The 22,702-nt window shown below is 37.4% G+C and overlaps 1 protein-coding gene across 6 annotated transcripts in view; it reads left to right on the forward strand.

The window, feature by feature from the left end:
• Window positions 1–22,702, forward strand: part of SPATA6 (spermatogenesis associated 6) — a 107,479-nt gene that overhangs the window by 79,989 nt on the left and 4,788 nt on the right. For all 6 annotated transcript variants that reach the window (XM_066269243.1, XM_066269247.1, XM_066269244.1 and 3 more), the window contains exon 12: window positions 10,992–11,083. In XM_066269243.1, the coding sequence (XP_066125340.1) occupies window positions 10,992–11,083 (92 nt within the window). The remainder of the gene's footprint in view (window positions 1–10,991; window positions 11,084–22,702) is intronic.

Below are 22,702 nucleotides of genomic sequence, written 5' to 3' on the forward strand. Positions count from 1 at the left end.
CTAATAGACACAGATACACAATCTTAAATATACACATCAGGAGTGGGGTTTTTTTAATTTCAGAAGAATTTTTTAAAGTAAAAGTTTTTTTTATTTCATAAATATCAACCTCTTCTGGGACAATGAAAAAAGTACTTTTGACTCATAAAATATTTGACTAATAAAGACAAGAATAAAACATACTATTTCAGAAGTTTGATAGTTGTTAAATAAAGAAGAGAACCCATCTGAGACATACTAATGGAAGTCAGTGATTAGAAAAGATTCTGTTGAAAAAGGAGCACTCAACTTTTTGATTTGCACATTTATGCAAGCAAAGACTTCAGCAAAGACCCCGGTGCTTTTGCTGTCACATCAAAACCCCAGGCTCTGTTGCCTTTTGGCAGAAGTAAGAGAGAATGTGACTTAATCCTCCAATCTATCTATCCTGTCTAGAAATTCATGTTTTTAGGTAAAACTCATCCTGGAAATTGGGAGGAATAATCCAGTTAAAACAGAAGGTTCTTTTTTTTTTTTTTTTTTTTTTTTTTCCATTTTTCTGAAGCTGGAAACAGGGAGAGACAGTCAGACAGACTCCCGCATGCGCCCGACCGGGATCCACCCGGCACGCCCACCAGGGGCGGTGCTCTGCCCACCAGGGGGCGATGCTCTGCCCATCCTGGGCGTCGCCATGTTGCGACCAGAGCCACTCTAGCGCCTGGGGCAGAGGCCACAGAGCCATCCCCAGCGCCCGGGCCATCTTTGCTCCAATGGAGCCTTGGCTGCGGGAGGGGACGAGAGAGACAGAGAGGAAAGCGCGGCGGAGGGGTGGAGAAGCAAATGGGCGCTTCTCCTGTGTGCCCTGGCCGGGAATCGAACCCGGGTCCTCCGCACGCTAGGCCGACGCTCCACCGCTGAGCCAACCGGCCAGGGCCAAAACAGAAGGTTCTTGTTGGGCCAGATCATGGAAAAACAGGATAAGAAGTTTAGGCTTTATCCTGGAATACAGAAGTCATGAAGTCAGATGCATCAAAGGTTAGGATAGGAGCAGCAGTCCCCCTCAACTGAGGGAGGGCACATTCCAAGACTCTCAGTGAATACCTGAACTGCAGGCGGTACTGAGTCCTTCTTATACTATGTGTTTGCCTTTATATATACCTGTGATAATGTTGATTTTATAAATTAGGCACAGTAAGAGATTAACAACAACAGTAATAAAATAGAACAATTACAATAATATACTGTAATGTTATGTAAATGTAGTCACTCATTTCAGGGGCTCCCTTGCTGAATACTTCATATAGGCTCAGTGCTTTCTGGCACAGCACGCTGCCGTCAATTAGAACATGTTTTCAGTTCATGTCTTCAACCTACAAATTTAATGCCTTTTCCATCTTCTCTAAGCACTTATTACACACTGTGGCTGTAACTTTTACAGTTTGAAGTGTGACAGAAAAACTAGCTTAAATTTCTTTATCCTTCTTCACAATTTCAGGGCTGAAAAATTTGTTCTTACTGTAGATCTTAGCAACTTCTGCGTATGATTGTTTTTCTTACTTGAGATTTTTGGCCTTGGCTAGTGGCTCAGTAGATAGAGCATCTGCCCAGTGTATGGGTGTCCTGGGTTTGATTCCCAGTCAGGGCACACAGGAGAAGCAATCATTTGCTTCTCCCCCTTTCTCTCCATCTCCCTGTCCTGCAGCCAGTAGGCTTAATTTGTTTAAGCATAGCCCTGGGCGCTGAGGATGGTTCCATTGAAGTACATCAGCCTCAGGTGCTAAAAATAGCTCAGTGCTCAAGCATCAGCCCCAGAGGGGGTTGTTGGGTGGATCCTGGTCAGTGTGCATGTGGGAGTCTGTCTCACTATCTCCCCTCCTCTCACCTTAAAAAAAAATAAGACTTTCACCTTTCACTTAAAAGAAGCACTTTCTGACTTCTCTTTGGTACATCCAAATTGCCAGTGTCATACTCTTGGTTTGGGACCATCATTATGTAAAATAAGGGTTACTTGAACACAAGCACTGTGGTACTGTCATCTCATAACTTAGATGGCTACTAAATGATTAACAAGTTGGTAACATATACAGTGTAGATTCACTGGACAAAGATGATTCATGTCCTGAGTGGGATGGCACGAGATTTCATCATGCCACTCAGAATGATATGCAATTTAAAACTTATAAAAAAATTTTTTCTGAAATTTTCCATTTTATATTTTTGGACTTATGTTGCCTGAGGGTAAGTGAAACTGTGGAAAGTAAAACCGCCAATAGAAGACTGCTGTGTTGAGTATGGTGACCAACAGAGAAAATCTGTAACCTCTCTGAAAGAGACAGCCACTAGGCAGCTCTAGTTAAGTGTTGCTATATAGGAATTCAGGCACTGTGTTGCCAGACCTTCTAAGTCTTTTTAACAGTACTGATTTTTATATAAATTCATTACCTTTAATACAAATAAAAACATTTTGTGAGCACAAATAGCCACTGCTAGTTGACAAACTCTTCGTTAGAAAACAGCTACCAAGATGCTTAAATATATGATCAGTGTTTTTCTTTAAGGAAATGAGCTTGATAGCATTAAGCAATCAGTTGTCTTGGGAGAAGAGTAAGAATTGGGAGAGATTTGCCAAAACAGTATAATGAAATAATAAATCAGGAAAGGAATGTGATTTGTAAAGGAATATTATGGTTCAAATTTTAGTATTTTGAAGTTGATCGATAAGTTCAACTAAAATTTATTGAGTTATTCTATATGGCATCCGCTAGGCTACAATACTGTTTTATGTACAGGTTTTTGCCTGAGACCAGTCTTCTGGCCAAGTTACTTGTTTCTGCTACAGTTTCCTAATAGATTTCTTGTATATTAATAGATTTAATCTATATACCATATTTACTGTAGAATTACATCAGCACATAGAAAGGGTTTAATGTTTGCTATACATATTTTAAATCATTTATCTATGGTAATAAAGTAATAAAATGGAGATTATTATAAACAACTGAAAAGTCAATCTCACCAGGGATTTGTGGATTTATTAATTTTTTTCTCCTGAAAAACAACTTTTATTTTTACAGGCTCTGTTGTATATTTTATCCTACGTTATTAATTTCTTTGCTCTATATCATTTTCTTTCTTCTTCTTTCTTTGGAAATAATTTGCTGCTCTTTTTCTTACAGACTTTTGGTGACTATTCACATCACTAGGATTTAGGCTTTCTCTTACTATAATATATGTGTATTTAAGGCTACGGATTTTTTTTTCCTCTAAGTGATGTGTTAGCTGGATCTCATAAGTTTTAATATTATATTTTTTACTACCATTTTGGTTTAAAATATTTTCTAATTTCCTTCGTATTTTTTTTTAATGCTTGGGTTATTTAAAAGTGTATTGCTAGCTTTCCAAACATTCTTTGGGTGGGGAGATTCTGGTTTATTTCCTTTTAGGTTTTCCTTCCTTCTGTAGTTTGTGAACACTTGATTTTTCAGTCTTCTGAAATTTTTTAAGATTTCATTTATGCCTAATAACAATCATTTTTTATTCCAAATGTATTTGCAAAAAAAAAAAAGGTGATGTCTCATGCGGGGTGTGCTTGACGACAGAGTCCAGTTCGTTAAATGTGATTCGGTTTTTCTTTATTCTTACTGATTTTTTTCTTATCTGCTAGTTTTATCAAATACTGAGAGAACAATTTTTTAAATCTCCCATTATTATTTATGTTTTAATTCCCCTGATCTAACAATTTTGGCTTTATATATTTTGGAACTATATGATTAGATATATATAAATGTGAACTCTATTGTTTTTTAATGTTCTTATTTCTAGTAATTTTTTTAGGTCTACTCTATTTGATATTACTATTGCTAAAATAGCTTGATTTGGTTAATGTTTTGCAAGAAATATCTTCATTTTTACTTTCAACCTTTCTGATTGTACTTAAGGGGAATTTTTAAATAATGTATATTGACTTTTTATACAATCTGGTAGTCATTGTGTTTTAATTGTAGTATTTAGTCTATTTATATTTAATGTACTTACTAATATATTTGGGTGTAAATCTACTATATTCTATTTATCCTGCCTGTTCTATATTCTGTATTTCCTTCTATTTTGCCATGTTTAGGATTGGGTATATATTATTAATTATTCTACCCTATTATTAGCTTGTAATACTTTTTCTATTCTTTTGATGGTTACATGAAAGATTAAAACGGGTCTTCTTATTAAAGTTTAATATAAATGAACATGTTAATTTTATTATTCCTCTCCTAACTTAACATACTGTTGTTATCCTGTGTTTTGTTGGTATATTTTAAGCATCATATTACATTTTATAGTTTTATGGAGATTATATTCATTTAGACATAATCATATTTTACTAGTCTGTGGCTCATCATTCTACACTCCCTCTGTGATTATTTACTTCTGTGATTATAATACTCTAATATTTCCAGTAGTATGGATCTTACTGTAGATGAATTCTCCTAGTTTTTTTTCCCCTGAAAATAAATTTATTTTACCTCATTTTTTGGAAGCTGTTTTTACTGGGTGTGGAATTTTAAGATGGCAGTTCTTTTTTTTTTTCAGCACTTTATAGCTATCAGTCTATTGTTTTGGTAGAGAAGTTGTCAGTCTTATTGTGCCTACTTTGAACATGTTTTTAATTTTTAACCTCTTAAAACTGATAAATATAACTCACCGAAAAATAATATTGCTGGATAATTTTTTTCTAAGGTGAGCATTTTTTAACCTCCACCTTATTAGGATATAGAACTAGCAGCCGTCCCATGACCCTCCCTATCGCCCTTTAAAATCACAATCTCTCTCACCTGTAAAAGTAATCCAATACCCTGATATTTATGGAAATTATTTCCGTTTCTTTATGATATTATACCCCAGGTGAGCATTTCTTTCTTTTTTTTATTTTTATTTTTGTATTTTTCTGAAGCTGGAAACGGGGAGAGACAGTCAGACAGACTCCTGCATGCGCCTGACCGGGATCCACCTGGCACGCTCACCAGGGGCAATGCTCTGCCCCTCCGGGGCGTCACTCTGTCGCGACCAGAGCCACTCTAGTGCCTGGGGCAGAGGCCAAGGAGCCATCCCCAGCGCCTGGGCCATCTTTGCTGGAGCCTCGGCTGCAGCTGCGGGAGGGGAAGAGAGAGACAGAGAGGAAGGAGGGGGGGAGGGATGGAGAAGCACATGGGCGCTTCTCCTGTGTGCCCTGGCTGGGAATCGAACCCAGTCTTTCTTTTAAAAAAAAAGTACACCATTACTTTCCCTGTGTCCATAGGCTCCTTCTCCATCTTTCTTTTAATTCTATTATATTTTTCTCTTGTATTTTTTATGTATTAAAAGAACTGGATTATTTGTCCTGTTTCCTTTTCAGTTAAAGTTTGCTGATATCATTCTTGTTTCTTTGTCTGCAGTATTTCCTTTAAATTGGTAGTGAGACCTAGAGACTTAATCAGACAGGTTTCTTTTTAGATCATGCTATGTCCTTTGTCGGCAGGCATATAGTGCCTGATTCATTCATATTAATATTCATTCTCATTCTCTCTCTCTCTCTCTCTCTCTCTCTTGCAGTTCCAATTCCAAGATGTAGTACATAGAAGTTATAAGCTGGTACTATTTCTTTCTTTTTTTTTTCAAGACAGAGAGACAGAAAGAAAGACAGGAGGGAGAGAGAGGAGAAGCATCAACTTGTTGTGGCACTTTAGTTGTTCATTGATTGCTTTCTCATATGTGCCTTAACCAGAAGGCTACAGCAGACTGAGTGATCCTTTGACTTTGGGCTTCAAGCCAGTGACCTTTGGGCTCAAGCCAGCGACCTTTGGGCTCAAGCCAGCGATCATATGGGGTCATGTCTGTAATGCCATGTTTAAGCCAGCTACCCCACACTCAGGCTGGATGAGCCCATGCTAGGCAACCTCAGGGTCTCATACCTGGGTCCTCAGCATCCCAGGTCAATACTCTATCCAGTGCACCACTGCCTGGTCAGGCAAAGCTGGTACTATTTCAACTTTATTATGCATTCTATATTTAATAGCTGGGATACTTCTGAAAAGAGATATTTTGCTTCATACAGTGACCTTGTTTACAGTGAATGCCTACATTTACATATTAATATTAATAGATGATAGTTTTAAAATTTACATATATAATCATATGTAAATAATGACATTTTTATTTCTCCCTCTTTAATCTTTATTTCTTTTCTTTTTCTTACCTTCTTTATCTAGGGTCTCCAAACAATATCAATAGAAGTGATGATAGAGGGCATCATGTCTTGTTTGCCCTCCAAAGAAGAAAGCTTTTTAGGATTCAACATTAAGTATAGTGCTTGCTATAGATTTTTTGTGGATATTCTTTGCCAGCTTGCAAATATTCTTTCTATTTTTTATTTTAATGTTGTGGTTTTCAGGTGTTAAATTATGCTTGCATGCTTGGAACAAAACTCTTGGTCATCATTTTTAAATCTATCACCAGCTTTGATTTGGTAATATTTTATCTAGATTTTTATATCTGAGTTGATAGTGACTGGTCTGCAGGTTTTCTTATAGTGTCTTAAGTTTGACTGGCCTCATAAAAATGAGTTGGGAAATATTCCCAGTTATTCTCTGGAAGAATTTGTGTAAGATTATTATTTTTTTTTATTAAATGTTTTTTAAAAGCCCATCTTTGAGGAGGAGATTTAAGTAATGGATTTAATTTACAAATTTTATTTTACTGTGGCCAGACAACATGCTTTGTATGATTTCAGTCCTTTTAAGTTTATTGAGACTCATTTTATGGTTTAACAAATGGTCTCTCCTGAACAATTTTCTGTTACTTGCAAAGAATGTGTAGTTTGCTATTGTTGGGTAGAGTGTTCTATAGATATCCTAATTTAGGTCTGTTTGTCTGTTTGGTTTACAGTGTTGTTCAAGTCTGCTGTTTTGTTGTTGTTGATCTATCTTCTGTCTGATTTTTCTATTCATTGTTGAGTGTGAAATAGTAAATCTCCAGCAATATGTTAGAGTTTCTCATTCTCATGCTGTACTTTCTTAGGTTTCTTCAGAGAAACAGAAGCAGCAGGTTATGTCAGATGGATGATGGATGGATGGATGGATGGATGGATGGATGGATGGATGGATGGGTGGATGGATGGATGGATATATATGAATTGAAGGAAAGAGGGAGTGAATTCTTAAAGAATTGGCTCTCACAGTTGTAGAGCCCTAGAGAATTCAAAATATAAGATAGGCTGGCAAGTTGGGCACTCAGGAAAGAGTTGCAGTTTGAGTCCAAAAGCAGTCTGCTGGCAGAATTCCTTCTTCCTTGGGGGAGGTCAGTCTTTGTTCTGTTAAGGTCTTCAACTGACTGGATGAGGCCCACCCACATTATGGAGGGCAATCTGCTTTACTCATAGTTTACTGATTTAAAGGTTAACTTCATCCATAAAAGCCTGACAGAAACATCCAGAATAATGTTTGATGAACTATCTGGGCACAACGGCTAAGCCAAGTTGACACATAAAATTAACCATCACACATGCTTTTGTCACACTTAGCACCCAGCAATTTGTCAAAATTATAATTTAAGTGTTTTTTCAAGTGGTCTTCACTTTATACTTTATTTACTCTTCTGTTATAATATAAACCAGATTATAGAATTAGAAAATTCTGAGTTCAGGGCCTACTATGCAACTTCTTCTTTGTGACATTGAATAACTCTACCTAAATTATTTTTTTATGTTATGAATTAGGAAATTAAAACCATTATGATTACGTGATTTGTCTAAAGATTATAATAATGCAAATTAAAACTAGTGATCAAATTCTATTTAAATTCTTGTCCTTGTACACAATTCATTATAAATGATGACTTGAATTTGACAGAAATAAAAGATATTATAGATATTTAAACTACATATGAGAATTTTATTTGATAATTAATAGGTATATGTTTTATTTAAATACTATATAATTAGTGAGATTGCTGCCTTTTAGTTCTGATTTTGTCAGACTATTTAACCACTTTTATCCTAAATTTTCAAGTTTTCAGGCATGACTGGATACCTTTTATTTTTTTATTCCAGGTATATTCTAAGTATGTTGTCAGTTACATGTGTAAGATTGTGATCATTGATAAAATGCATCTTAAGAGAACCTTTAACTTAACTGTCATTTACAGGGAAGGGGAGCCCCAGCTTCTGTTTGTAGTTTCATTTTATTAATGACTTTTGCTGAAAGGAAAAATAATGTGTTTTCATAGAAATTCTGAAAAGTTTTTTCTGGAGTATATTATTTCAGAATACTCTCATAAAAGAAACTAACTAGATATTAGCTGGGATTAATTTTCATATAGGAAAATGATGTAACAGCTTGTGATGGACGTTTTGATTATATAGTCCAGTTTATTTACATTCTGGGAGGCAGTATAATGTAAATCAAGGTAGAACTGGATAAATTCCAGCCCTGCTGCTTAATGATTTGTATGTTTGGGCAAGTTATTTAATTTTTCTGAGTTTTAGTACCTTTGATAAGGTTATTGAAGTCTTAAGTGATATCCATATAAAAACACCTAACTCGGTCAACAAATATTGGTGTTGTCCATCTTTTTGTTTGTATTTAGATGTGAGTAACTAAGAATGCTGATGAGGGATAAGAGGTGAATCACCATTCTATACCTTGGGAATATATTTTCTGGCACTGACAAAAATGATACATCTCTTTGAATGGTTGCTTGATTCATAGTAACTTATAATAAGATGTAATGTTTGTTGCCTCTTTGCTTTTATATAACCCGGTCTCTAAAAAGGAGACTATACAGGGACTCTCATAACAGATGTGTGGGTTGAATATATACATAAAGCATCACAATTAGAGTCATAAAATTTGATGGGAATAACTAGGAAGGTCATCTAGTCCTTTTTGTTTCTCTGGGCAGAATTCCTCTCCATGAAACCCTTGATCTCAATGGATATCAGTGCTCTACATGCAGAGTTTAAGTGATTGTGATCTTATTCCCTCTTAAGACAGTCTTTCTATTTTTAGAATGTGTCATTAATAAGAAAGTTTTTCCTTATTTTTCCTTTATTATGTCTCCTAATAATTCTACTCTTCAGTCCATTCTATCCTTGGAGCTTCACAGAATAAACAAACCTTTTTCCATGTGTGTGCAGGACCATGTCTTGGTCATCTTTCTATTCTCAAAGTCTAAAATAGCAACTACCCAGCTCGACATGTGGGTTTTGTTTAATCAATAAATAATTTAGGCTCATATTTTTAAAAAGGTACTTTTGTATGTTTTCCATATATAAACTTAAAATTTAGTCAACATTTTTATTACAATGCTGTCATAATTAATTTTTCAACTATATTACAAAATTAAACAAGAAATATTTTGATTTATGTTTATGTCTGATAACACTTATTACATAATCTAGAAATTGAAAACTTTTCCCAGGGATAGATTTTTTTTTTTTTTCTGAAGTGCGAAGCAGGGAGGCAGAGAGATAGACTCCACATGTGCCCAACCGAGATCCACCTTGCAAACCCACTAGGGGGCGATGTTCTGCCCATCTGGGGCATTACTCTGTTGCAACCAGAGCCATTCCAGCACTTGAGGTGAAGATATGGAGCCATCCTCAGCGCCTGGGCCAACGTTGCTCTAATAGAGTCTTGGCTGCAGGAGGGAAAGAGAGATAGAAGAGAGAGGGGAAAGGGTGAAGAAGCAGATGGTCGCTTCTCCTGTGTGCCATGATTGGGAATCGAACCCAGGACATCCACATGCCAGGCTGATGCTGTACTGCTGAGCCAACCAGCCAGGGCGGGGTAGAATTTTTAAATTTAATATTATTTACATGTTTTATTTCATTCCTCTTGCAACATAATCTATTTCTTAAGACTAAAAACATTACATTTATTTTATTCCTTACACTTTTTTATAGTGTCTTTTGTGTTCATTACAGCCAATTGCTTTTTCTGTGATATAATAGTGAGTAAATGCTTCATTTTATTGATTTATTAGACTGGAGAAGAATAAGTAACATTCAGCTATATGCTATTTAAGAAAAAAGGTATAAAACATAATAATAAGGAAAGATTGAAAATAAAAGGAGAAATATATACCATCCAAGCACTAACTAAAAGAAAGCCATTATAGCTATAATAATAGTAAACCAAAAAGAAAGGGGGAAAACATTAATAGAAATAAATTGAGTTACTTCATAATGATAAAGGGTTTCAATTCACCTAAAAGCTTTAATAACTCTAAACATATATTCACATTTTTCATTATTTTAACTTGCTTTATTATTTATTGGTTACATTTTCAACTGAATGTTCTCTTCCCAATTTCATGCTATCAGCAATTTTTTTAAAATTACTTTCTTCATAATCTATTTTCAGCTGATTTCTTACATAGTGAATTGCTTATTAATACTAATCTTTATGGCAGTCTATTTGTGCTTACTAGTTTCTTTTATTAGTTTTTTTTAATTTCTGTTCCAGTTTGACTAAGTAATAAGGATATTGCCAATAGATGAGAAAGATATTTGAAACTAAATTATATAAAATACCATACATTAAGACCATAATTACTGTGAATGATGTGGTTTACAAAGCTGTCTCTTTAGAACACTATTTCATAGGCTTAACAGAATGTGTCTGTTAAGATACAAGCTGCCCACAGGAAGAACGGCCATGTATTTTGATTCCACATAAACATGTGTAAGATTATTAGTACACATCTTATTTTATACATTAATATACACTAGCCATTCCCAACCATTTGTTGATTCACGAAATATCTACTGGGTTTCTAGTCTTTGATAGCAGTATTAGCAAAAATATAATAAAACTGTATTAGTCTCATTGAACAGAATAATACATTCTTACTTACCCTTTTGTTTCTTTCTAAGACATCCAAACATTTAATTTAATTTCTTATAATGGGGGAAGAGAGCATTTCCCAAAGAGACATGTCATTTTAATTATAAAATGAATTAATGAAAAACTTTCTTTTTTTAGGATGAGAGAGACCCAGAGAGAGAAGACGAACTGGAACTGAAAAGAGGTTTTATGTACAGAGACTCTGCCTATGACAGTGACCCCGAGTATAGGTATGAATTTGGTTCTTTCTCATAATTGGAAAAAAAAAAATCTGCTGGATTTGTGGGAAATTTAGACTTGAATTAGCAATTATTAATTATTTTTATATACTTAAAATATTTAACCATGTTAAACCCTATTTAAATATTTTAATGTTTGCATTAATGAAACTTTTCAATGAAAACAAATATAGCCAATTAATGGTGATGCTTTCATCCCGCTTAAGATTTTTAGATTATTCGGCTTCTCTGCAAATTCACATATCCTGGGCTTATTTCAGGCTATAGTATATATCCATGCTACTGTCCTATGTTTTTTACCACCTTTTTTGTTTTGTTTTTTATTCTCTTTTTATTTATATTTTTAAAAATTAAATTTACGGGAGTGACACTGGTTAACATAAGTATACATGTTTCAGATGCCCAGTTCTACACCACATCCCTGTACACTGCACTGTGTGTTCACCCCCCGCTCAGCCAAGTCCTCTTCCGTCACCATTTATCCCACATACCCTCCTCCCCCTCCCCACAATCGCCACACTGTTCTCCCTCTCCCTGAGTTTTTGTCTCTTCCCCTTTTTTGTCCTTTTTTACTCAATCCCTCCACCCTCCTCACCCAGCCCCCACCTCCAAGAGCTGTCAGCCTGCCTCTGTCTGAGTCTGTCTCTGTTTTGCTTCTTAGTTCATTTTGTTCATTAGATTTCCTATATGAGTGAAATTGTACATACAGTATATATTTTTCTCTGACTGGCTTGTTTTACTTAGCCTAATTCTCTCCAGGTCCATCCATACTGTTGCAGAAAGTAACTTTCCTTCTTTTTTATGGCCGTAAAGGATTCCATTGTGCAAATGTACTGCAGTTTTTTTATCCACTCACCCACTGATAGGCCCTTGGGCAGCTTCCAAATCTTGGCTATTATAAATAACACTGGATTGAATATAGGAGTGCATTATTCTTTTGAATTAGTGTTTTGGATTTCTTTGGATAAGTTTCCAGAAGTAGAATCACTGGGTCATAAGGCAGTTTTATTTTTAAGTTTTTGAGGTAACTCCATACTTCTTTCCATACTGGCTGCACCATTCTGCAGTCCTGCCAACAGTGCCCGAGAGTGTCCTTTTCTCCACATCCTTGCCAACACTTATTTGTTAATTTATTGATGGTAGCTATTCTGACAGGTGTGAGGTGATATTTCATTGTGGTTTTAATTTGCATTTTTTGATGATTAGTGATGATGAGCATCTTTTTATATGTATATTGGCCATCTGTATGTCCTCTTTAGAAAAATGTTTATCAGTTCCTTTGCCCATGTTTTTAAATTGGATTGTTTGGGGTTTTTTGGTTTCAGGTTTTATGTTTTTATAAACTTTGGGTATTAATCCCTTATCAGATGTGTTGGTGAATATGTTCTTCCTTTCCATGGGATGTCTTTCATTTTGTTGATGGTTTCCTTTGCTGTACAGAAAGTTTTTAGTTTGAAGTAGTCCCCTGTGTTTATTTTTTCTTTTGTTCCCCCTGCCCGAGGAGCAATTCTTAGTAAGGAGTTATTTTTTTTTTTTTGGATATATTTTTTTATATATATAAATAAATTTTTATTTTAATGGAGTGACATCAATAAATCAGGGTACATATATTCAAAGAAAACATTTCCAGGTTATCTTGTCATTTAGTTCTGTTGCATACCCATCACCCAAAGAGAGATCGTCCTCCGTCACCCTCTATCCAGTTTTCCCTGTACCCCTCCCCCTCTCCCTCCCCTTCTCCCTCCTTCCCTTCCCCCACCCCACTCCTGTCCATGTCTCTTAGTCTCGCTTTTATGTCCCACCAATGTATGGAATCCTGCAGTTCTTGTTTTTTTCTGATTCACTTATTTCACTCCGCATAATATTATCAAGATTCCACCATTTTGCTGTAAGTGATCCGATGTCATCATTTCTTCTAGCTGAATAGTATACCCTGGTGTATATGTGCCCCATCTTCTTTATCCAGTCTTCTATTTTTTTTACAGTGATTAAAAGCCTTTAAGCAAACTCTTGGCCAGTACAGCAAGAAACCATAAAAGAGCAGTGTTCTTAACATGTTCACCGAGTCCAAGTTGGCCCCATCACCATGCCAAATCCCTGAAAAATGCAACCCAGCCACAGTTCAGTCTGTTAGGAGCTGTCACAGGGAGCAGGAGTCCAGGAAAAGTCCACATCCAGGAAAAGTCTGCATGGCACTGGAATTGTTGTCACCATTCTATACTTTGCAGAGTTCAAGTCCCAATGACCACTGCTTCTAGCTGGGAATGGTTCAGGTAGACTGGAAAAGCCATTTGCAGCATGCATGGATATGGAGCTTCTGTTCTCCTCTGCCTGGAGAGATGAGACCAGGTTGCTTTTCCCTGGAGCTCTGCGACTGTGTCATGGTAAAGAGAACCTTGGGGTACACTAAACTGGGTGGCAAAGGTAGATTCATAATAGAAGTTGGCAAAAGGGGGAAAGAGAGCTCTAAATTAGAAGTAGGTCCCAGCCTGAAATATGAGTGAGGCATTGAGGTAGGAGGGATAAAGGAAACACTATATATTAAACAAAGCAGCAGCAAATAGGACTATCAACACCCACAACATAGATCTTTGAGGGAAGAATAAAAAATCTAATTTTTCAGACAAAACATAGTTAAGTGGCCCTTGTGCAAATGAGATCAGTTTACCTGCTTCTTGGAAGAAATACCCTAGGCTTGTCCACAGTGTCGTAGATGGGGCCGTCGGCCCTGGGCACCTTCAGCCTTCAGTGGCAAACCCCAGCTTTCTGGGCAAGGTTAGGTCATAGGTGGCTGGAGCAGGGCTGGAAGAGACTGAACCCTCCCTTAGAGGAGCGAGGGGGAAGCCTACCTTCCAGTGTCCCTGTTTCCTCACAGCAGAGGCATGTAAGCCTGGCAGGCTTTAGCTCAATGACCTTCCTTTCCACTATGAAGCAGGACCCAGATGGCATCCTATAGACCCCTTTGGGGCGTTGGAGCCTTTAAGGGTGTATCCTAAAAGCTGGTAGTTCCCCTGATCTCTATTGGGCTTTTTCTGCCTCTAGGTATCTTAAAAGCCATGCTCAGAAGATCTCGCTGAGGGGTTTGAGGATCCCCATCCGCCTATATAAATCTTTTCCATATATCTGGAGCTATTTGGAAAAAGACAAAACAGTGTTATTAGCTGGATCTAATAAAGAAGGTAGTAGTTTGCAGGCGAAAAAGATTTGGTGTCTCCTGTTCATCAGCATTCCAAAGAAATGTAAATTTTTTTTTAAGTAAAAAACATGATATGGTAGACCCGTAGGAGTTCCAGGATATGACTACCGCCTCTTGAATTTTTTTTTTTTAATTGACCTTAAAATGTTTGCTGAGTACACTTTAATAATACCTTAACTTTAAAGATTGTAAGCATGACAAAATACAGTAAATGCTTTTGCTTTATATGCAGGAGGATTTCCAGTTTAGCCAGTTTAGGAAATCCAATAATAGAACAATGCATACAGACCATGAGCTACACTATAGCATGCTTAGCAGCCTCTCCTGTTCTGACAGAGGTTACTATAGATCCGAAATATGTATCCACTGTAATGTGGACATAGGACTGTTTGCCAAATGAAGGTATATGAGTAACATCCATCTGCCAAAGTTGTCCTGGTAGGGGTCCTTGAGGGTTAACTCCAAAGGAAGGGGCAGTATAGGACCCCTTGGACAGGATTTCCCAATCTGCTGTGCTGCTTCCCGAGAAAGTTGAAACTGTTTACACCGGGCTGCAGCATTCTGGTGATGAATAGTATGAGACTGACTTGCTTGGTCTGTCATGGTTGCTCCATATAATTTTCTTTTGGGTAGCTTGATCAACAAGGGCATCCCTAGGCCCTGGCCAGTTGGCTCAGTGGTAGAGCATTGGCCTGGTGTACAGGATTCCTGGGTTCGATTCCCAGTCAGAGCACACAGAAGAAGCGCCCATCTACTTCTCCACCCCTCCCCCTCTCCTTCCTCTCTGTCTCTCTCTTCCCCTCCCGCAGCCAAGGCTCCACCGGAGCAAAGCCACCCCAGGCACTAAGGATGGCCCCATGGCCTCTGCCTCAGGTGCTAGAATGGCTCTGTTTGCAACAGAGCAACACCCCAGATGGCCAGAGCATTCCTCCCAGGTAGGCATGCCAGGTGGATCCCAGTCAGGCACATGCGGGAGTCTATCTGGCTGCCTCCCCATTTCCATATTCAGAAAAATACAAAAAATAAGTAAATAAAAGAAAAAATACAACAAAAAAAAAAAAAGAAAAGAAAAGAGAGAGAGAGGAAAAAAAAGGGAATTCCCTTGTGCTAAAGCTACAGGGAGCATGGAGTAAGCTTGAGTATGTCCTATGAAACATGGAGCTCTATGTTGACATATAAGTCTTTGAAGAAGGAGGAACTGCTGAAATAGTTCATCAGCATTTGTCCCTAAGACAGCCATCTTTATAGGGGAAACACCATAAGTAAATATTTGCTGTCTGTCTATAGATTAAAGGGGGAATATGGCAAATGCTGAAAAGCAATGATCTTTGTGCCCCTCCCCTCCCCTAACCCCCTCCCCTCCTCCCCCCACCCTGTAACCCCAACACTGTTGTTCATGTCTCTGAGTCTCATCTTTATGTCCCACCTATGTATAAAATCATATAGTTCTTAGTTTTTTCTGAATTACTTCTTTCGCTCAGTATAATGTTATCAAGGCCCATCCATGTTGTTGTAAAAGATCCTATGTCATCATTTCTTATGGCTGAGTAGTATTCCAAAGTATATATATACCAAAGCTTTTTAATCCACTTGTCCACTGATGGACACTTGGGCTGTTTCTAGATCTTTGCTATTGTGAACAATGCTGCCATAAACATGGGGGTGCATTTCTTCTTTTCAAACAGTGCTATGGTGTTCTTGGGGTATATTCCTAACAGTGGTATAGCTGGGTCAAAAGGCAGTTCGATTTTTAATTTCTTGAGGAATCTCCATACTGTTTTCCACAGTGGCTGCACCAGTCTGCATTCCCACCAGCAGTGCAGGAGGGTTCCCTTTTCTCCACATCCTCGCCAGCACTTATTCTGTGTTATTTTATTGATGAGCGCCATTCTGACTGGTGTGAGGTGATATCTCATTGTGGTTTTAATTTGCATTTCTCTAATCATTAATGATGTTGAACATTTTTTCATATGCCTATTGGCCATCTGTATGTCCTCTTTGGAGAAGTGTCTATTCATTTCTTTTGCCCATTTTTGGATTGGATTGTTTGTCTTCCTGGTATTAAGCTTTAAAAGTTCTTTATAAATTTTGGTTATTAACCCCTTATCAGACGCATTGTCAAATATATTCTCCCATTGTGTAGTTTGTCTTTTTATTCTGTTCTTATTGTCTTTAGCTGTGCAGAAGCTTTTTAGTTTGATAAAGTCCCATTTGTTTATTCTGTCTTTTATTTCACTTGCCTGTGGAGACAAATCAGCAAATATATTGCTGCGAGAGATGTCAGAGAGCTTACTGCCTATGTTTTCTTCTAAGATGCTTATCGTTTCCCGGCTTATATTTAAGTCTTTTATCTATTTTGAGTTTATTTTTGTGAAGAGTGTGAGTTGGTGGTCTAGTTTCATTTTTTTTGCAGGTAGATGTCCAATTTTCCCAACACCATTTGTTGAAGAGGCTGTCTTTACTCCATTGTATGCCTTTACCTCTTTTGTCAAATATCAGTTGTCCATAGAGCTGTGGGTTTATTTCTGGGTTCTCTGTTCTGTTCCATTGATCTATGTGCCTGTTCTTATGCCAGTACCATGCTGTTTTGAGTACAATGGCCTTATAATATAACTTGATATCCGGAGGTGTGATACCTCCCGCTTTATTCTTCCTTTTCAAGATTGCTGAGGCTATTCGTGTTCTCTTTTGGTTCCATATAAATTTTTGGAATATGTGTTCTATATCTTTGAAGTAAGTCATTGGTATTTTAATCGGTATTGCATTGAATTTATAAATTGCTTTGGATAATATAGACATTTTAATGATGTTTATTCTTCCTAACCATGAGCACGGTATATGCCTCCACTTATTTGTATCTTCCCTGATTTCTTTTATCAATGTTTTATAATTTTCCGAGTACAAGTCTTTAATCTCCTTGGTTAGATTTATTCCTAGGTACTTTATTTTTTTGGTTGCAATGGTAAAGGGGATTGATTCCTTGATTGCTCTTTCTGACAGTTCATTATTAGTGTATAAAAATGCCTCTGATTTCTGAGTATTGATTTTATATCCTGCCACCTTGCCGAATTCATTTATCAGGTCTAGTAGTTTTTTGACTGAGGCTTTAGGGTTTTCTATATACAATATCATATCATCTGCAAATAATGACAGTTTTACTTCTTCTTTTCCAATTTGGATGCCTTTTATTTCTTTTTCTTGTCCGATTGCTGTGGCTAGGACTTCCAGAACTATGTTGAATAAGAGTGGTGAAAGGGGGCACCCCTGCCTTGTTCCTGATCTTAAGGGGATTGCTTTTAATTTTTGCCCATTGAGTATGATGTTGGCTATGGGTTTGTCATAGATGGCCTTTATCATGTTGAGGTATGTTCCCTATATTCCCACTTTGCTGAGAGTTTTGATCATGAATGGGTGCTGGACTTTATCAAATGCTTTTTCTGCATCTATTGAAATTATCATGTGTTTTTTCTCCTTACTTTTGTTTATGTGATGAATCACATTGATTGATTTGCAAATATTTTACCAGCCTTGCCTCCCAAGAATAAATCCCACTTGATCATGGTGTATGATTTTTTTCATATATTGCTGGATCTGGTTTGCTAATATTTTGTTGAGGATTTTTGCATCTAAGTTCATCAGGGATATTGACCTATAATTTTCTTTTTTTGTGTTGTCTTTGCCTGGTTTTGGAATCAGAATTATGCTCGCCTCATAAAAGGAGTTTGGAAGTCTTCCTTCCTCTTGAATTTTTTGAAATAGCTTGAGAAGGATAGGAGGTAGTTCTTCTTTGACTATTTGGTAGAATTCACTTGTGAAGCCATCAGGCCCGAGACGTTTCCTTTTTGGGAGTTTTTTAATAGCTGTTTCAATCTCATTTGTTATAATTGGTCTGTTTAGGTTTTCTGATTCTTCCAGATTGATTTTTGGAAGATTATATGATTCAAGGAATTTGTTCATTTCATTTAGGTTGTCTAGTTTTTTGGCGTACAGTTCTTCATAGTATTTTCTTACAATATTTTGTATTTCTGTTGTGTCAGTTGTTATTTCTCCACTCTCGTTTCTAATTTTATTTATTTGAGTCCTCTCTCTTTTTTTCTTGGTGAGTCTCTTTAAAGGTTCATTGATCTTGTTTACCTTTTCAAAGAACCAGCTCTTGGTTTCATTAATCCTCTGTATTGTTTCTTTAGCCTCTATGTCATTTATTTCTGCTCTGATCTTTATTATTTCCTTCCTTCTACTAGCTCTGGGCTTTACTTGCTGTTCTTTTTCTAGTTCTTTTAGATGCAGGGTTAAGTTGTTTATTTGAGGTTTTTCTAGCTTCTTGAGGTATGCCTGTAATGCTATAAACTTCCCTCTCAGGACTGCTTTTGCTGTGTCCCATAAATTTTGAGTTGATGTATGCTCATTATCGTTTGTTTCTAGGAATTTTTTAATTTCTTCTTTGATCTCAATGTTAACCTATTCATTATTTAATAACATGCTATGTAGTTTCCAAGTGTTTGAATGTTTTTCACTTTTTCTATTGTGGTTGATTTCTAGTTTAATGCCATTGTGATCAGAGAAAGTGCTCAATATGATTTCAATCTTCTTAAATTTCTTGAGACCGCTTTTGTGCCCTAACATGTGGTCTATTCTAGAGAATGTACCATGAGCGCTTGTAAAGAATGTATACTCTGCTGTTTTAGGGTGAAAGGTTCTGAAGATATCTATTAAATCGAGTTGATCTAATATGTCCTTTAAGTCTGCTGTTTCTTTGTTAAATTTCTTTCTTGAGGATCTATCTAATGATGTTAATGGGGTATTGAAATCCCCTACTATTATAGTATTGCTGTTGATCTCGCCCTTTAAGTCCATCAAAGTCTGCTTTATATATTTAGGTGCTCCTATATTAGGTGCATAGATATTTATAATAGTTATATCTTCCTTTTGGATTGCTCCTTTTATCATTATGTAATGACCTTCTATATCTCTTACTATAGCCTTTGTTTTAAAGTCCATTTTGTCTGATATAAGTATTGCTACCCCAGCTTTTCTTTCATTTCCATTTGCGTGAAATATTTTTTTCCATCCTTTTATCTTCAGTCTGTGTGCATCTTTTAATTTAAGGTGTGTCTCTTGTAGACAGCATATGTATGGGTCCTGTTTTCTTATCCATGCAGCTACCCTATGTCTCTTGATCAGATCATTTAATCCATTAACAGTTAAGATTATTACTGATATGTAATTGTTTATTGCCATTTTTTTCTTTAAAACTGTATTCCTCTTTTGCTATATTCTTTTTTTCCTTTGATCTGTTTACAACAGGTCCCTTAGCATTTCTCGCAGCCTTGGTTTGGTTGCAGTGAATTCCTTGAGGTTTTTTTTTTTGTTTTGTTTTGTTTTGTCTGTAAAGCTTTTTATTTCTCCTTCAATTTTAAATGATAGCCTTGCTGGGTAAAGTAGTCTTGATTGTAGGCTCTTGTTCTGCATTACTTTGAATATTTCTTGCCATTCCCTTCTGGCCTCAAGTGTTTCTGTTGAGAAGTCAGAAGTCATACTTATGGGGGCTCCTTTGTAGGTGATAGTCTTTTTTTCTCTTGCAGCTTTTAATATTTTCTCTTTATCATTTAGCTTTGGTATTTTAATTATGATGTGTCTTGGTGTTGGTTTCGTTGGGTTTCTCCTTAATGGAGTTCTCTGTGCTTCCTGAACACATGAAATGTTTTCCTGCCTTAATTGGAGGAAGTTTTCCGCTATGATATGTTTGAACAAAGTCTCTATCCCTTGTTCTTTCTCTTCTTCTTCAGGAACCCCTATGATGTGGATGTTATTTCTCTTCATGTTGTCACAGAGCTCTCTTAGAGTTTCCTCAGACTTTTTGAGTCTCTTTTCTTTTTTCTGCTCTGCTTCCGTGCCTTTATTTATCATGTCCTCTAACTCGCTGATTCGATTCTCTGCTTCATCCATCCTGCTTTTAATTCCTTCCATTATATTCTTTATTTCAGATATTGTATTTGTCATTTCTGACTGATTCTTTTTTATTATTTCAATGTCCTTTTTTATATTTGTTATCTCTTTATTTAGGTTTTCGTAATGGTCATCTATGGTTGTTCTGATATCTTTGAGCATCCTAACAATCGTTATTTTAAACTCTGCATCTGGTAATTTGGTTATATCTGATTCACTTAGGTTCTTTTCTGGGGATTTCTCTTGGTTTATTTGTGTTGTAAATTTCTGCCTCCTCATTTTCTCTTCACGGGAGTGGCTGTGATCACGTGCTCGGGTGCACAAGCGTTGGTGGCCTTGGCCTTTGCCCCGCCCCCATGTGTGATGTTATGCTTGGTCCTGAGGGCACTGGCGAGCACCTTTGCTCAGCTGCGGGTCTCCGCCTGTTTCCGGGCTTTTACCCTGCCCTTGCAGGAGGAGACCACTCGAGGAACGGCTGCTATCCTTGGCTCTACTGCCGGGCAGGACTGCGTGCCCAAGCTTAGCTCAGTAGCGGAACTTCGCCTCTTCTGGGCTTTTGGCTCCACCCCCGCGGGAGGAGCCAGCTACCAAGTCAGACCTCAAGCCTGGGTTGCATGGGCAGGGCAAGTCTGTGCTCCTGTACCCTTGCTCAGGGGCTGGTTCTACCCTTTCCGGGGTTCCCGTCCTCCTCCCACAGGCTGGATTACAGCCTGCTGGCAGCTGAGCTTGACTGCTTTTGCACGCCCCCTTCTCCCCAACCGGGCCAGATTGAGCTCACACCTGAGCCCAGTGATGGCCAGCTGGCTTCTGTCCCTGCTAGCAGAACCGCACTTTTATCTCCTGCTGCCGCCCGCCCTCCAGCGAGCCCTCAGCCGCATGGGTGGGGGCTTTGCAGTTTGTACCCTAAGACTCACAACTATAGACCAAAAGCTCCCTCCTTCTATGCGACTCTACTCTGAATGCCGCAGGGGAGCTTGTTTGGCTGCTCTCCTGCTTCCTTTTGCTGGTATTGCTGTTTCCGGGGGGAAATATTCACTTCAGCTTTGGGGAGTGACTCGTCCCAGGGGTTAGGGTGGCTATCTCCCAAAATGTTTGTCCCTGTGCCTCCTAGATTACACTCTCTTCCTGTCACTTTGGTCCTCTCCTCTCTCCCCGTCCCCAGGAGCCCCGGGTGAGTGGTTGTGAGAGAGATGTTCTGCGTGGTTTCTTTAAGAAAGATCCTGGGTCTGAGAAATCAGACTCTTTCTCACAAACAGTATCCTGACTTGTTTCCAGCTAAATACTGTCCTTATGCCTCTTCTGGGCTCTGGGGCTGCAGGCTGGGGCTTTGTTCCTGGGGTTCAGGACCCTTCCCCCTCTGCTAAACTCACTTCCCGCCTCGCGAGTCTCTCCCTGCTGCCATTCGCTCCAGGGAGCTGGGCAGCCCTCTCCGCGTTTCCGCTTTTCCTACCAGTCTTGGTGTGGCTTCTTCAGTGTTCCTTGGTTGAAGAGTCCTCTTAGTTTAGTCCAAAGTTGGTTTTTCCAGATGATAGTTCTTAAAATTAGTTTGAAATCCACTTTGGTTCTGGGAGGTAGATGTTGGTACGTCTGCCTACTCCAGTGCCATCTTGTCTCTCAGTAAGGAGTTATTAAGTGACCTTTTACTTACAGTACTTTGGGATTTGGGAGCTGGATTGGGGAAAGAATCTATTTCCCATGCAGACTTCCTTTTGAGTTTCATGTTGCCTCTCTTTTACAAAATTTCAGACATTTGCCATGGTAGCTTTAACAATTCCCGGGACCTTGGGATGTTCTTTCTTTCTTTTAGTTAGTACCTTCTATGTAGATCTCAAATTTCTTCAGTTCTTCTGACTTCACTACCCTACTTGAGCATTAGTCCTAATTAAAAACCAGGCATGAGGTGATGCTTCATATAGGTGGGAGTTGGCCACAAAAAGAGAGAAGTAAGGATAAAAATATTTTGAAATTCCATGTTCAGAATATGACTGGCCTTTTATGACTGTTGCCCAAAATTTTAGCTGTTTTTTTTTTTATGGAGTCAGTTATTAATATAAACTGTTTTCTATTTGTTTATGCATATTTTTCAGGTTTTTAACAGTAGAATTATGCTCAGTATAAATTCTTTAATTATGAAACTATAACAATCTCAACTGAGCAATTTAGATTTTGGCTATATATTTTTAAACAGCACAAGATTGAGTATAGTTTTTATCTCTTCCCCATTGGCCACTATCTGATTAATATGATGAATTTACTGAGGTGTAATAAATAGCCAAAAAGCTATCTTTAGTATTAACAAATGGAGAAAAAACATTTAAATAATATAGACTGAAATTCTCTTGAATAACTAAAAATAAGCCTTCATTTTTAAGTGAGAAAATGTTCCTTAATTCTAATTTGAATTAATTGGATCTTGTGCAATTAAACATTAAAAGTCCTTTTTAATTAAATATTTAAGATTTAGGTTT

Source organism: Saccopteryx bilineata, chromosome 3, assembly GCF_036850765.1.
Source record: "Saccopteryx bilineata isolate mSacBil1 chromosome 3, mSacBil1_pri_phased_curated, whole genome shotgun sequence".
NCBI classification, from domain to species: Eukaryota; Metazoa; Chordata; class Mammalia; order Chiroptera; family Emballonuridae; genus Saccopteryx; species Saccopteryx bilineata.